At 42.2% G+C, this 16738-nt stretch overlaps 1 protein-coding gene across 2 annotated transcripts; it reads left to right on the plus strand.

The window, feature by feature from the left end:
* Window positions 1-205: 205 nt before the first annotated feature.
* KCNE4 (potassium voltage-gated channel subfamily E regulatory subunit 4) lies at window positions 206-3847 on the plus strand. 2 transcript variants are annotated; one of them, XM_010948859.3, is made up of 2 exons: window positions 206-737; window positions 1307-3847. In XM_010948859.3, exons 1-2 carry the CDS (start codon window positions 595-597, stop codon window positions 1833-1835), a joined length of 672 nt encoding a protein of 223 aa, XP_010947161.1. In that variant the 5' UTR covers window positions 206-594; the 3' UTR covers window positions 1836-3847. The 2 variants fall into 2 exon arrangements, with proteins under 2 accessions (XP_010947161.1, XP_010947160.1); XM_010948858.3 differs by having other exon boundaries at window positions 592-726; window positions 1291-3847.
* The last annotated feature ends 12891 nt before the right edge of the window (window positions 3848-16738 follow it).

Consider the following 16738-nt stretch of genomic DNA (forward strand, 5'->3'; position numbering starts at 1 on the left):
TCTGTGTCTTTAAAGGGCTCATCCACACTCTCCAGCCTTAAGTCTTAGAATGATGACGCCGACAGAAACTCAAAGGCTCACACCGTTCATATAATTCTGCATATGGAAGCCCCTCTCTGCCGCATGCAGCAATTTTACAGATCAGGAATCCGAGGTGCAGAAAGATTCAGTGAGGATTTATTACATTTGCATAGTCAATGGAAGAGCTGAAACTTAAGCCCTAGTTCCTTGACAGTAAATCCTGCACTGGCTTCCAACTGTCTTTTATCTGGATTATGGTATCTGACTATCAGTCTCTGAAAGCCTGTAGAGACATCCAGATTATTCCTCAAGAGGGAGATGGAGCATGAACTAATTTTCAGTAAGACTGGACTTCAGGGGAACGGTTCCAACTGGGCACATTCTTTCCTCCTTTTTCATGGCCACCTGAAAACTTTGGCTTGGTGCTGACGGGTGAGAAGCAGTTCCCGCTTCCCAGTCTTTTTCTTTTCACAGCTGCAAAGTTCAGTGAGTTGAACTGCAGTGCTGTGAGTTCACTGTTCACTCTGCCACGACCAACCTCTGTTGTAAATTTTCCTCCCAGAACACGTGACGATGCATTTCTTGACTATATATCCCAAGTGCAGCAGCCGAGCTGTCAGAGCGCTGAGCCCCACACGGAGGAAGAAGGCTCCCGGGCTTGGCGATTTAGGAATTCAGGACTCGGGACAAATTTGCCAGCACTTGGTAAGTGAGCAGTGCTACTTTTCTTCAGACACATTTGAAAGAAGGATATTTCTAGCAATGTGTAGATGCGATTTTCTTTTCTTTTCCTTTTTTCCCCTCCCTAAGGCAATGTTAGTTTGAATTAAAAATAAGTTTACATTTGAGAAGCAAAATGTAACCTTTCTTTTTTTTTTCTGCTCGATCAGTTAAAAAAAGTTTCCTAGTGATTAAAATGATAGTCAGTTTCTCTATGTGCCTTTGTCCTATATTGATTTTTTTCCCTTTTCTTTTTAAAATTACAAAAGCTTTTTATATGCTGACTTTATGAAATGAAAATATAATGGGCATGGACACACGACCAAATAAAAGCCCTCCTCACTCCCCTCCCTCCTTCCCTTGCCCGCTCCCCGCTGCACTCCGGCCCCTCATGGCTAACCCCCCTTAGCTGTTTGGTGCAACCTCTTACGACTGTATTTCCACGCGGTTATAAGCTTCTGGGATGTTGCAATTCGGAGAACTTGGTGCTCGCCTTCCTCCCGGTACGGTGGCCCCCGGAAGAGTTCTAACCTGCACGTTTCTCCCCAGATCCCGTCTGTGTGAGCAGAGCTTCAATGCTGAGAATGGAACCTCTGAACAGCACGCACGCCAGCACGGCAACCCCCAGCGGTCCCCTCGAGTCCCATGTGCCCGGCAGCGCCAGCCGCCACGCCAACGGCAACGAGTACTTCTACGTTCTGGTCGTCATGTCCTTTTACGGCATTTTCTTGATTGGAATCATGCTGGGCTACATGAAATCCAAAAGGCAGGAGAAGAAATCCAGCCTCCTGCTGCTGTACAAGGACGAGGAGAGGCTCTGGGGGGAGGCCATGAAGCCGCTGCCCGTGGTGTCGGGCCTGAGGTCGGTGCAGGTGCCCGCGATGCTCAACGTGCTGCAGGAGAGCGTGGCGCCAGCCCTGTCCTGCACGCTCTGCTCCATGGAAGGAGACAGCGTGAGCTCCGAGTCCTCCTCGCCCGACGTGCACCTCACCATCCAGGAGGAGGGCGCGGACGACGAGCTGGAGGAGGCTTCGGAGACCCCCCTCAACGAAAGCAGCGAGGGGTCCTCGGAGAACCTGCATCAGAATTCCTAGCACCCCTCTGACCTCTGGAGGTGGCGCCATCAGCCAGCACCCTTAGAGAGAGGAAGGACACTTTCCGTGTCTGGTTTCACTTTTGCAGTGCAGCTGCCACTTTCCAGAGACCCTCGACAAGCCCCTGAATGGGGGACGGTGGGGGACACGGCTAAACGGGAGCAGCAGCCCGAGTCCATGAGGTGTGGACTGTGGTGTGGACCTGGCACCGAAAAAGCCCCGAAGACGTGCAGTGTGTACCTTTCCTTGGGGGAGCCTGGGGGTCGGGGTTCCTGTTCAGAATCCGGCAGGTCGATGTGCCGGTGGTTGTTTTCTCACTGGATGCCCTGGGTAGCTCCCGAAGCGGCTGCCCACTCCCGGGGCTGCCAAGTGCGGAGGGCATGCCGAGGGACTAGTTTCGATTTGCTAATTTGCCTAGAGCTTTGTTCTTCTAGATCTGATTGGCTGTAAGTACCTCTAACGTGAACCTGTGGCATTAGCTCACCGCGGGTTACAGAGCTTCTCTTACACGTCTTTTGGGTTAGAGGGGGAATATTTGATGGAGGACTTCTGATGGGAGAAAGCTGGAGATCTGAACCTGGTCTATTTGCATACTGTAAGGAAAAAAAATGCAACTTTAAAACCTGTTAGCATTGGCTGGGATTCTAAGACGCAATCTGCTATTTTGACCCTTTGTCTAACCTGTGACCTTGAACTCTGATCTGGGAGCATCCAGCATCACATGCTGGCATGCTTTTTGTGTGTGTGTGTGTGCTTGGAAGGGTTTCCCTAAGAATCTAACCTGCACTTCGAATGGCCGTGCAGGGAATCTTCCCGATCTTTCCCGAAGGGGCGGTGGTGGGGTTGAACAAAGCCAAACCCTTGGTCCTGCTGCTGCTTTTTTTCCCAGCCTAGTTTTCTCAGCTGGGAGAGGACATAATGTGGGCCTTGACGACATGGCATTTCGTCACATAGCTGAGACTTAGAAGGGCATGCTCCGGTGAGACTGCGCAGAGCCGGGGTCCAAGTTCTGTGTTTCTTGAACCCGAGTCCCAGCTCTGCTTCGCTCGTGTGGTCCTGAGCATGCCATCCAAAGGCTTACTGCTTTCCTGAGACTCCTGATGATCTGGATCCCCAAGGGGCTGGGAGGATGTCTGTAGATTCTAAGACTCTGTGATAAATCCTGCATGGCCTGGTGTGAGGAAGCTTGGACAGAATATTTCCCCCTTGGCCGGCAAGTCTGAAGAAGGATCTGCTTACTTAAAGGAGCAGTTGGAGGCTCAGAACACATGTAATGGGGAAATCCAAGGCGAATCCCCTGCCCACCCCTGCTGTCATTTTCCCAGCAGTGAACCAAAGAGGCAGATACCACATTTCATGCTGCAAAGTTCTCTGGGTGGTAGACTATTAACCCGCCAGTTAAGGGAAAAAGACATGTAAGAGAAATAGCTCAGGAATGCTTGCTAATGTCTCCATGTATTCCTGTGGTCAGTCGCTTTGTAGCAGACTCTTTAGGCCCCTGAAGACAAGGAGGAAGAAAAACACACCAAAAGGTCAAATTTAATTCTAGTAAAAACATAAATTTTTTTTTTTTTTTTAAAACACGCTCTCCCTAGATTGGAGACAGCAATAACTACTGTTCCCATGGAAGGGTTAACAGTGTAGGAGCTGGTTTATCAGTTCGCCTTAGAGGAAATTTATGTTTGGGGGAAAAAGGGCCCTCGGTTCACTTTAAAATTCAGAGTGTGGATTTACTCCAAAGGGGGCTGTTTAGGGTGAAAGAAGCCAAGTTAAGTTTGGCCCCTTGCCTGGAATCACTTGAATTCTGAAACTTTGCTGCGATGGACATGTGCGCTGTCACATTTTCCATTGCTTAATCCTGAAGCTTGGTGCAAGTCGATCTGCGCCTATTAAAAAGTGATGTATATACTTCCTTCTTATTCTATTAAGTTGTATAAAATGGTCTGTATTTAACAGTTTGTAATTTTCACAATATTTTTAATTTAAATAAACAAACACATTTGCCCTACGAAGTTACGAGTTCTTTCTTTGATTCTTCAGTATAATTCCTGATTTCTAAGACATCCCAGACACATTTTCCAAGCCGTCTCTGAACCGGGCCATCTTCCAAGTCAGACTCGTACGAGGGCACATCTTATTTCTGCCTGAATCGTGGAGTGAGCAGGGCTGGGCTTTTCCTTTCTTTGCTATGATTTGCAATGAATAAAAACAAACTGCTGATCGGTCTTAACATCCACTTCTCTTTTTAAATTTAGTGGCCATGGGTCTTTGAACTTGAATATGCAGTGATATAGCAATTATTGCAAAGATGTTGCTCCAAATTTGGCTGCAAGGAAACATTTGATTTGCATGTTGGCTAGGCAGATAATAACCACACGTGGCCGCAGCTGCACAGACTAATGGACAGGGAGCTTCTGTATATCCATGTTGTATACACACTCATAGACACTTATACATAGTGGGGAGGGAGATTTCTGTCTATACAAACTCATGAACATATCCAAGCACACAGGCCACGAGTTGAGGGTGGCCCTCCCTGTGGGACTGTCCCCATCACCCCCACGTGAAGACTGACTGTCTAGGCTCCTCCCCTTGGTCTTGCTGTAGCTCTGGCCCACAGACTGAGCACAGCCAGTCTGTCTCCTTTTGGATTTTATTTACACGGGCAGAAGCACTAAAGAAAAATTACCCACACCGATGACCCACTTTGAATTAAGCAGACGGTAGAGAGTGACCTTTTCTGTTTCTCTGTTTCCTGTGAGTTTGGCTTTTCTGTCTGAAGTAAATATTTGATTAGGTTCACAAATAATTGTCTCCCTGAAGGGTTTATCTGGCAGAGGTACACGAGGGCTTGGATTCTTCCCAAAGCAGATCCAGGGTCTCACTCTACCGGTTGGCACTTTGACAATGTCAGACGAGGTGATTATTTTAGAAGACAAGGAAAATCTTCAATTTATCCCAGATTAATGTCATTCTTGGTGAGGAAATAGTCAAGGAAAAAACTTTTACCATGGGCGGAAGAAGAGGGAATTCTAAACTCTAATTGTCCTAAAAATATGCAGAGTACACTATGTCGTTTTAATGGAATATTTATTTTCTTAAAAAAAACAAAACAAAACAAAAAACTTCTAAGCAGAACCTAAGGCCCAAGGGGTTTAGCCTGTGTGGATTTACTCATGCATGTGAGAAACTGAGAAGGGAATTTGGCCCTGTGCACCTAGGATATTAGAACCATATTTTAAAGCACTTAAATGTTAAGGATGAGGTAAATGGATTGTCCTGCTTGCTCCATGCTGTTCTAATTACACCTTTGTACGTCAAAGTCCGGCAGGGATGCTGCAGAGAAAAAGATTTCTTTCACGGGCAGAATCATGGGATCAAAACTACCGGGAAAGGCTAAAGTTGGGCCAAGGAGTGAGTGCTCTTGGCCTGAGATTCTGGTTGGAAAGGAGACCCCATGGTACATTTGAGAGAAGCAGTTGGAGGGGTTTGTGGTCAGGCATGTACTTTCAGGGCTCAGCTGAAGAAGGGTCATTTATCATCCTGTAAAAAACTGCTCTGATTCCAGACATTGTGGAATGGACAGAACATTGAGCTGACAACACAGCGAATACTCTAGGTTTTGAGCATACATTTGCTTAATTGTCTCACCCAGAAACTAGACACCCAGCTGGAGGAAATCACAGGGAGCATGAGGGGTCATGTGACAGGGGCGGAGTCTAGGGCTGGAGGGAGACATGGCAACTGATTGACCAGGGTGGTGGCTCAGGCAGGGGTGGGACCGCAGGAAGGCGGGGTGGAAATGAGGGTTCAATAGAGGATGCTGCATTGCTCCGGAGCTCTGAGGGAGGTCCTCATCCTCTCTGACCTGCAGGCTCTCTGTTTCAAAGTGAGGAAGATATGGTGGTCTTCCTCTTTGGGGAGCTGCTAACAAAAAGAATGGTGAAACATCCTGAGAAATACTGAGTGCTGCATGAAAATTAAAAGAAACTAAAGGAAAAGCAGCTTCAGGTTTCTACTTTTTAAAATGTGTCCTGGGCATACATATGCAAATGAAGTGGCTGAAACCACCTCTTCTGTGCACGGGTTCCTTGGGAGACTACAACATTCAGGGAAAGGACACAATTTGCCGAAGGAGAAGGGTCATAAGAGAGAAAAACCACTGTTCATTTCTGCCTTTCCCCATTTCTGAAATGCTTCCTCCCACACAGGAAGGAACAGTTTGGGATGTGAGCTGTTACCATGGAGATAACCAGCCAAGGTCACTTGTTTGAAGGAGCCCACGGCCCCACAGCACTGAATCATTACGGCGACTTTATAAAGTTGGGATTTGGTCCCTGACTAAGATGAGAAGCTTTGAGCCCACAGCAGCCTCCATTCATGATGTGGAGGAGGGCACACAGGGAGAAAACACACACACACACACACACACACACACACACACACACACCCCCGCACAACTCTGTCTTTCTTCTCCTTGCAGTCCCTGTGCCCTGTTCAATATGGGGCACAGTTTTGCTCTCTGAGCTGTAGGAATTTACTTTCTTACCTTGCATTTTTTTATGCTAAGAAACATGATCAAAGACTCCTGTACATTCATAGCTATGCCTTTTCCTGTCCTTAATGGTTTATAATCCCCTGTTCCGAGATGGTGAATGAATGTTCTCTCTTGTCTTAGTTCCAACTGCTATAAAGAAGTACCATAGACTGGGTGGCTTAGAGACAGCAGAGACTGATTTCTCACAGTTCTGGAGGTTGGCAGTCCCAGGTCAGGTGCCAGCATACTTGGGCTCTGGCCAGGACCCTTTTCCAGTTTGCAGGTGGCTGACTTCTCATTGCGTCCTCACGTGGCAGAAGGGGAGTGAGCTAGCTGTCTGGCCTCTTCTCCTAGAAGCACTGATCTCATTCAAGAGGGCTCTACCCTTGTGACCTAATGACCTTCAAAGGCTCCATCTCCAAATTCCACCACAGTGGGAATTAGATTTAACATATGAATGTGGGTTGGGAGGACATAAATATTCAGTCCATAACATTTCTTTTCCAACCTCCCTCTGTTTGCCCCTCTCACTTCCTTCCATGACACAAAAGGAAAAACAACAACAACAAAAAAACCCGAGTAACCACAATGCATAATACTTACTAAAAACTAATGTCTGGTGTAGACTTCATCTAGTTTTTACAATCTTGTGCTTTAAGCTTTTCCTCCCTTCTAGGTACTTTACTAGGTACTGGGAAAAATGTAACACCTGCCCAACCCCCAGAGAAGTCATAGTCTCCCTATCGGTGAATTCCAATAAAAATATCTCTGCTTCTGGTTAATTTATAACATTAGTTGAGTATTTCTGGGTGCAGGGTCTTCTGAATGTAAGGATACATAGCTTGTGTCTTTGAACAGTTTGTCGATCCTGTGGTGTCATTTAGTGGACAAATTGTATTGTTCATTTAATATTTGCTTTGCTCTATTATCTTATTTAATCATCCCAAGGAAACTCTGAGCGCTAATGTACATATGAAAGTTGAAGGCTCAAGGAAGTTGCAGGTCAATGTAATGAATGATCAGGATTCCACTGCAGGTCTTTTGATATACACTCTGGTGTTCTTTAAATCACTAGGAAGCACAGAGACTCAGAATCTAGTCCCATCCCAGACATTAGGCAACTCTGTGACATTCATATGTTTCAAAACCTTTCTGGGCGCGTTTCCTCATTAGTAAAATGGAGATAGTAATATCTTCTCTCCTGACCTCAAAACACTGTCAGAACTGCTTATGAAGCAGCTGGAAGAATAAAAATGTCTTATAAGATTACTAATCTCTTTATCTTCAATAGGGGCCGTATGTAGACGTCACTAGCACTCATCAATATTATCAATTCTTCTCCTCTTCTGAAAACATGGAAATTTCCACATCTCAACCTCTTCTCCTGTCCCTCCTCCCCTAACACCAGGAATCAGGCTGGGAGGTGACTCATTCTGGCTGAGGTAAACTGAGTGGAAGTGATGTATGCCACGTGTGAGCTGAGTCAGTGAAAAGCCACGTATGATTCTCTAGTCACCCTCTTCACCTGCATGTTATCAGTGAGACCATGTGTTCCAGATGGTACAAATGTAGGTGAAGCCTGTGTAGCCTGGAAGAGTGAGTTACTACATAGAAGGCAATTGCTCAGGAGAGTTGCTCAAACCTGCAACTGGCTTTACAGAAAGCAATAAGAATCTAAGTTTTGGTAAATATTGAGACTTTTTTTTTTTTTTTTTTTTTTGCTACTGCAGCATAACCTCACCCATCAGATTAATACAGAGTACAAGCGTATTAGAGAGACACAGAATGCTGGAAGATGCCTTCTAGATTATCTAACCCATCCACTCTGTTTAGTGATGGGGAAATTAAGTCTCACAGCAGTTAAGAGACATGTTCAAAGTCATAGAGGGACACAGGAGCAGAGCTAGGGTTACAACGCAGGTCTCCTGGCAGTTGGTGCTAATCCCATGGTGGATATGGCCATGGAGGTCTCTGCGATGGCTTAGTGAAAACAAAAGACCTGGATGGTCTTCTCCCTTCAGCCTCTCACTTTGAGCTTCCCTGAGTAGCACTGACTCACTGGAACTGCCTCTATTTACTGACTCCATGAACCCTGCTGGGAAGTTGCTTCTTTTTTCCTGGTCAAACCCGGGCACTTACTGCCCTTTGTGGAAGGATGGATCAGAGCAGGCAGAAGTAAACACATTCCCCCAAAGCTGTGCAATGTAACATTACTGGAAGCTTTAATAAAAGGGAAGAAGCTATAAATAGGAGGAGGAAAATATTCAAACAGGGTTGGATGTAATTGTCCTGCACACAGCTTAGGATTTTGGCTTTCGGTTTTATTTTATTTTAACTTTTTTGCATGTTTTGGCTTAGCTCCAGTGCCATAGTGGGTCACAAGCTGCCTCCCCTGTGCAGAATCCTCCCAGGACTTATGTCCCTAGGTTCCAGGCAATGATCCTTAAATGTAAACTCTGGAATTTCAGCTCTACATTGGGGTTCCAGATGATGCAGAAACCAATAGACACTTTAGTGACCCTTGTTTGTATATTCTCAGCCTTGATACGGAAGGAACGATTTCTGTCTCATCTTGAGCTTCCTTTTTCACTTAGAACTTCTGCCAAAGACCTGGAAAGCGTGCTTGAATAGAGAGATTCTGTTTCTTCCCCCCCAGTTGTCTCCTTTTTATACTCCATCACACTGTCCTCATGTCTTAATTACCGCAAAAGTTATGCTCTTTCCCGTAGGATTATACACCTTGTGCGAGCCAGAATCATATATTATTATTATTTCTGTAGTTAGTGCCTAGTTTGGGCTGGAATTCCTCAGGCCTTTCTCTCATCATGTTCTTTGCTTTATTTGGTACGTTTTCTCTTTGGGTGATCTCATTCACCTTCAAATCTTCAACTATTATGTAAATAATTATAATCACCACCTATCTAGTGCTCATCAAGTGCCAGGCATTATTCCCATGATACTTAATTCTCATGACAAGTTAAGATACAGGGAATTTTAAGCCCATTCTAAAGATGAGGGAAGTGAGGCATAGAGACATTGAGAACATTGACCAGGTTCACACAGTTAGTTAGCAGCAGAACTAGGATTTGAACCCAGCAATCTGGTGGCAGAGTCGATACAACTCAGCCTGCTCTACGTGTCTATCTGTCTTCAAGTCCCAATCATTCAGCTTTAGCCTAGTCTTCTCTCTTGGTCACCAATGCCTGTGGTTATATTCACCTCATGTCCCATAAGCACTTCAAATTCCTGGCATCAAAACTCAAACTTATTACCTTTCCTCATAAGCCTGTCCCCCAACTTATATTTCACAGGTGTCAGAAACACAGGTAAGACTTCTCTCCTTTACCTTACATCTCAGACCCTCTCTGAAACCTCTTTCCATCAACATGATCATTACTTACACCAAAAAGTATTTCGTTAATCAGGGAAATGCTGAGGACCAGAGAAATGTCAAAACAGGAAAAGATCATGTAAGCAGAGCTGTGCTTACATAAAAAGTAATATAATATTTAGGACTGAGTGATTTAGGCACTGGCTCTATGAAAACACCCAGTGTCTACCATCATGACATTTAGAATATTTTCCATTCTGTAAGAAAAACTGAAGAAGATAGAAGAAGGAAGTAAAAACGAAAACCAGAAACCCTGGTGACAGGTGAGAAGTGCCTGGACTGGGGCAACGTCAGGAGAAATGGAGACATAGAAGCTAGAAGTACAAAGGAGCTGAAATTGACAAGATTCAAAATTCAGAATGTTAGAGAAGGAAGAAGAGGGTGGGATGAAAGATGACTCTAATGGTTTGTGTCTGTGTAATTGAGATGGTGGAAGTGCAAATTATAGAAATGGGCAGTAAATCCTGGAAAGGTTCTATCGTGTTGTGCATTTTGAGTTGGAGATGTTGACGTAATACCCAAAAAGCATTTGGAAAATCAGTATGAGAACTTCTGAGAGAAACTGGAGCTAGAGACAGAGTTGGGAGCCATGCACAGGACTACATGGACTTGAAACCCCGAGCATGGCTGAAATAGCCCAGGATAAGTGGGAATGGAGAGGAGGGCAAAGGGCAGTCCTTCTGGGACCAGATACTTCTTGGGGGTTGGAGGAGGAAAGGCAGAAAGAGCAGAAGCAGTCCACAGAGTAAAATCAGGATGGCAGAATGCCCAGGAGCCGAGCAAGCTGAGTTTTTCCAGAAGGAGGAGAAGGTCAACCACGGAGAGATGGAGGGGAAAGAAGTTTCCTTTTGATGATTTGTAGGTGATTAGTATCTGCAAAATGTAGAACTTGTAGAGTGGTGGGGTGGAGATATCATGGTATAAAAGACTACTGAGGAATAAATCACTCACTATAAACTGACTCTTCTGGGAAGATTGAGTGTGCGAAGCAAATTGTAGTGTGGGTAATGCCAGGAGTTGGAAATACTCAGAGCCTGCATTCTTTTTCACGTGCCATTAATTGCTACTTAGTTTAGGTTGCAAATCAACTTTTACTCCCTTTGGTAGTATGGGCTGGTGGAGCTCCGTTCTATGTGTGTTTCTGTAGGAGCTGATGTCTTCTCAGATTCGTGATGGATCTCCATCAAAGACACCCAGGGCGGTATCAAGCCAGCCTGGAGAAGTTGCCTGGAGAAGCCGTGTTACAGGGCTGATTCAGGAAAGTAAAAATAACATGACTTTCTCTTTCCCACTGCAGACAGCAGAACACAAATATTTTGCTGCCAAATCTCTGCTTTCCCATGATTTTTCTCTTCAGGTTATATAAAAAAGCACCAAGCATAAGAGGGTGACCTTTTCTCTAGAATTGACCTGAATTTTGTATTTCTCCGAAGTGATTTTTATTCAGGAATTCAATTTTTCTATGTGCTTGAAAATTGATTTGGTGTATGGTTTTTATATAATTGTGCTTTTTTTTAATGTTGAAAATGTCATAATGTCACAATAAAGTCAGGATGTTACCATACCTGATTGATTACGTTCAATTTCTGGGTGTTGAGAAAATGGTTAAGGTGTATTTTACCTATATTGGTTGTGATTCAACCTACCTTTAAGTAAGTGGGTGGATAACGCAGAAAAAAGCTTTTCTGGTGGAGACTGGGTAATACTACAGGTTTCTTGATCACCTTGTTGGCTTCCATCATAATAAAAAGCATCATTAAAGATAGTATGTTTCTTGGTCTATGAAGAGGCGTACATCATCCTGCAAAATCACAAATAAACAAGGGAGGTCATCTTCAACATGGAAAAGAGGATGGCTTTAGGCTGCTCAGGGGCAGATGTTGCAGAGTCCAGAGAAACAATGCTGCACCAAGAACCACTGATAAAGTCAAGTTATTTTGTCCTTTTCCTTGCAACTTAATGAATGGCATTGTTTTGTCTTAATACTGATTAAATATTCAGACTTCGACAGCTGAAAATCACCTAAAGGTATTACTGTATTTCAACTAAAAATATAAAGTATAATTTTGCTCTTCAGATAAATCAAATAATATTATTAAAATAAAGACAAAAATCAGGGAAAAATCTAGACCTGGCACCTGAATATCAGATGTTTATATTTTATTACTGAGACGTATATTTTCAATAGGAAGTGGATCTGATTTTACTTCAGGGATTAGGCTCTAAAATCAGAGTATAAGGCAAATTTAGCCTTGAAAGCCCTTTAATTGCTCTTAAAATTTAAACTTCTGTGGTTTCTCAAAGTGCTTTGGTCATGGCCTCCCTGTCCCTGGGTAGCACAGTCCAAAGGAGACTTTAAATAGGGTAAGGGCTTAGAGGACTCTCTCTCTGTCTCTGTCTCTCTCTCTCACATACACACTTGAGTTCCCATAAATATAATGTGCCTGTTCTGAACTTGGCTATAAAATAAATGAGTCCTTTGTGTTGTGGTTGCTTTCGTTCCAAAAAACAATCCATATTGCACTTCTATGCTGTCCTGCTATGCCCTGCAAGTAAAAGGCACTTTACTGTATCAACTGTACTTTTGACTAACATTGTGGCATGAGTATATTACTTGAAGTGAAAAATAAAATTGCTTTTTGAGTTATATCCACCCCCAAACTCACCTAGAGGTGTCATAAGAGCTTAGGTTTTATAGTTTCAATCATCACATCCTTTGCATCTGAAATTATATACCTCAATAAGAAAATATATACAAAAATTACATGTGTGATAGATCAATTAATATTTATTGAATGCCTACTATGTGCCTCTGGTCCCTTTAAATACATAGTCTCATCCAGTATTTACAATGGCTGGCTCTATATTTATCATACATGTGAAAGACTGAGGCTCCAGGAAGTGTCCAAAGTCAAACTACTCATAAGGACCACAGTTAAGATTTGAACTCATCCACTGGAGGCAAACACACGTATTTTTTCCACCCCTCATTATAGAGTCTTCCCTCATTTTCCACAAAAGGTAATATTTTGTAATAATCTTTTTCTTCTGTTTTAAGGGCATTCACATGAGGTTTTATCTAAAGCTCACACTTCTTCATGAGTTTGAAAACTTATAACCAGTTGGGGAAGCCATTAAACCTTTCAAAATCCTAAACCATCACCCAAATTATCTCTACTGTCCTCTCAGGATCAGTAGACAGAGCGGTACTATCATAATACAGGTTGGAAATGAAGTGAAGCCGTGAACTGAGCTTATGGTTACCCGGATGGTCTTGCTGTGGTGGGAATAAAGCCAGAGGTCAAGAGAGCAACTCAGGCTCTGAAAGGTCAAGGATCAGGTGGGTCCTAGAAGGAAGAGAAGGGAGGCTCTGAGGTGCCTCCCTGAGACTGGCAGTGGCTAGACCAAAGCCTGACACACTCCTTGGGTGGGAAATTCACTAGCTGTCGATCTGCATAGAATAGTCATCACAGGACTTACTGTAGATGCAGAAAAGTGACTGGAAGAAAGGGAAAAGGTCATTCGAATTAATGTAAGAATAAACATTCATTTTTGAGATGTGTACAAGATCATTTTGTTCTAGTGCTCTGAATGATTCAGAGAAAAACAAGACACTTGAAGGGTTGGAAATATTAAATATCTAACAAAGATGACTGGATAGTACCTTCAAAGTGCTTGGAAACATTTTTTTGAATCAAAAAATTATTTTTTGTTAATTTTTTTTATGCCAAGGGGGCTTATTATTGAACCAATTTGATAGAAGTTAAGCCTTTTATGGAAAGAGTTAATCAATTCCTTTGTTTTTCTTTTTCATTTTTATGGAAATTTCCAGTCTAGCCCTCCGGATTAGATTTCATTTTGTCAGGTTCATTCTCTGCCTTATCTACTGAATCTTCTCCAGCTCCATGGTGACAGACAACACAGAGAGGGAAAATATTTTGGGCCAAACTTTGGGAACAGTTGCCTCATATAAATTCACTTTAAGCACAGTTCTTCTGGATTTTAAAGTGCTTGTTTTCATTGAAATAAATGTTAACCCTCATACTTTTAGCCCCTTACACTGTTAATCAAAATGTCATTCTAGAAGAACAATTTGTCATCTAAAGAATATTTTCAGTTTGTTAAGTAAGTCTCATTTTTAAAAACGGAAAGTCATGATAGGCTGTGGGAATGAAATTTGAAAACAAAGACTGTTAGGGAAAGTTTGACTACTGTCATTTAAAATATTTATTTCTTTCGTTTTTTTAAATTAAAAATTTTCTTGCTTGCTAGTCCATTTTATTTACATATTTTCCCAGTTTTATTGAAATATAATTGACATATAACATTGTATAGTTTACGGTGTACAACATAATGATTTCATATATATGTGTGTATATATATGTAAATATATAAATAATTACCACAATTAAGTTTAGTTAAAATCTATCACCTTTGTTTTTCATTTAGTCACAGGTGGAGGAGACACAGGGATCAGTCTCAAAATGTAAAATCAAGTTCCATATAGTTTTAGTGATAAGCGTAAAAAATATGCTTTCTCCCTGATGTTCATAGCAGCATTATTTACGATTGCCAAGATATGGAAACAACTTAAGTGTCCATCAACAAAAGAATGGATAAAGATGTGGTATATACACACACACACACACACAAAATTGTATATGGAATACTACTCAGCTATAAAAAAGAACAACATTTTGCCATTTGCAGCAACATGGATGGACTTGGAGGGCATCAAGCTAAGTGAAATAAGTCAGATGGAGAAAGAAAATACTGTATGATATCACTTATATATGGAATCTAAAAAATACAATCTGGTGACTTTAACAACAAAGAAGCAGACTCACAGATATAGTGGTTACCAGTGCTGGGAGAGGGGCAATATCAAGGTTGGGGGGGGGTGAGAGGGACAAACTACTGGGGGTAAGATAGGCTCAAAGATATATTGTACCACAAAGTGAGTATAGCCAATATTCTGTAATAACTGTAAGTGGAAAGTAACCTTTAAAACTTGTATAAAAAAGTAAAAAAAAAATCCCCAAATGCTTTCTAATTATGTTAAATGAATTAATACACACATATATTTCTCAGAATAGTGCCTCATATATGGTAAACATTCAAATGTTAACTATTGCTATTAGATATAGGTTGATATTAATATAACAAATATTTATTAATGTATTTTAATTTCCCTAAATTACAACATTCCTATTACATACCAAGAACTGTGCTGGCTTGTTACAATTTACTTTATTAGTGTTCTCTTTGTCTAAAGAACATGAAATCCTAATGGCTCAGTTTTTAGTGCCCAGGACTAACGGTAAGTCTAGAATTTGTGAATTTCACTATCACCATTTCACTACCACATGGGTATGGAGAAAGGATGTATTCGGAGTGCAGTTTTGTTCAGATTCTCAACCCAAGTTCATTTAACAAGCTCTCTCTGAACACTCTCTGTGTGCGAGAATTTGGGTGTACAGAGCTTATACTCTTATGCTTAGGTAGTTTGCAATGTAAGAGGAGGAGATAGATGTATAAGCAAATTGAATGTGATAAGCTGAGTAGTAGAATACAGTATTAGCTTGCCATGGGAGTCAGAGTACAGAGCAGCCTGGAGAGGTAGAGAAAGGCTCTCTAGAGAATATGGCGTTTGACCAAGGTTTTAAAGGATGAATAGGAGTTGCCTCAATTTCTTTATCCGTAAACAGAGGCAGTTGGACAGGATCCATTTGTGATCCAAACTTCCATGATTCAGATGCTGTGGATCCCCCTTGATCAACAGTGAGGGACACTGGCTTTGGGACTTTGCATTTTCATTTTTGCTGAAGACCTTATCCACACAATTCCATGGCGTCTCAGTCCACAGCAGAAGCATCAGTTGACTGCTCAGCTGTTCTGCTATCCTGCCAAATAGCTGAGCTTTTAGATTTCAGGACAAAGAATTCACACAACTGGCTGAATATTTCACTTTTCATCAGGGCATTTTGGCATCAGGTAGACAATAACCATGGACGAATTTCAGGAATTTGAGTGATTTGGATTCAGTACAGAGAAAATAGCTTAGACTCTGATTTGAAATGAAGCTCAATTATCCTAAGCCAAAAAATAGCCTTTCTTTTTCCAAGTGGTCTAAGATGTTCATTAGCTCTGGCTTTGGTCCGGGGGTATTTTTGTAACCAAGTTGACTGAAAGTTTGCAGGCCAGATGGAGTTGCCATCCTTCATGGGGCTGCAGCAGAGAGCAGAGCTGAGTTAGAGACTGGAAGAAATAAAAAATTCAGTGAGGAGAAGGGACCAAAATGCCACTTGAGTGATTATATAATTGGGCCCAGTTCCACCTCAACAATTCCTTGGTAATTGTGGTGGCATTTTCCCCCCCTCAAATCCAACCTTATTGAGGTAAAATGTACACCTTCTGTAAGCTCTTTGAGTTATGACAAATTTATGCACCCAAGAAAACATCCCATAATCAAGACATAGAATACCATCATTAGCTGCAAACACTGTACCCCTTCACAATCCTTTCCCATCCCACACCCCAACCTTAGACAACCGCTAATCTGCTTTCAATCACTGTAGATCAGATTCATCTTTTCTAGCATTTCATGTCAGTGGAATAACACAGTATACAGTTTTGTGTCTGCCTTCTGTCACTCAGCATATTTTTGAGATTTATGCATGTTGTTGAGTGCATCCATAGTTCTTTCCTTTTAATTGCTGATTGGTTATTTCATTTATGAAATGCCACATTTGTTCACCCATTCACCTGTTTCTGGATATTTGGGCTGTTTCTAATTTTGGGTGCTTATTACTAAAGCTACAATGAATATTCATGTACAAGTCTTGATGTAGACATGTACTCTCATTTCTCTTGGGTAAATACTTAGGAGTGAAATTGCTGGCTCACCTATGGTAATGATCTGTTATAACTTTATAAACAAAATGCCAAACTGTTTTCCAAAATGGCTGTACCATT

This window comes from Camelus bactrianus, chromosome 5, assembly GCF_048773025.1.
Source record: "Camelus bactrianus isolate YW-2024 breed Bactrian camel chromosome 5, ASM4877302v1, whole genome shotgun sequence".
Taxonomy (NCBI): domain Eukaryota; kingdom Metazoa; phylum Chordata; class Mammalia; order Artiodactyla; family Camelidae; genus Camelus; species Camelus bactrianus.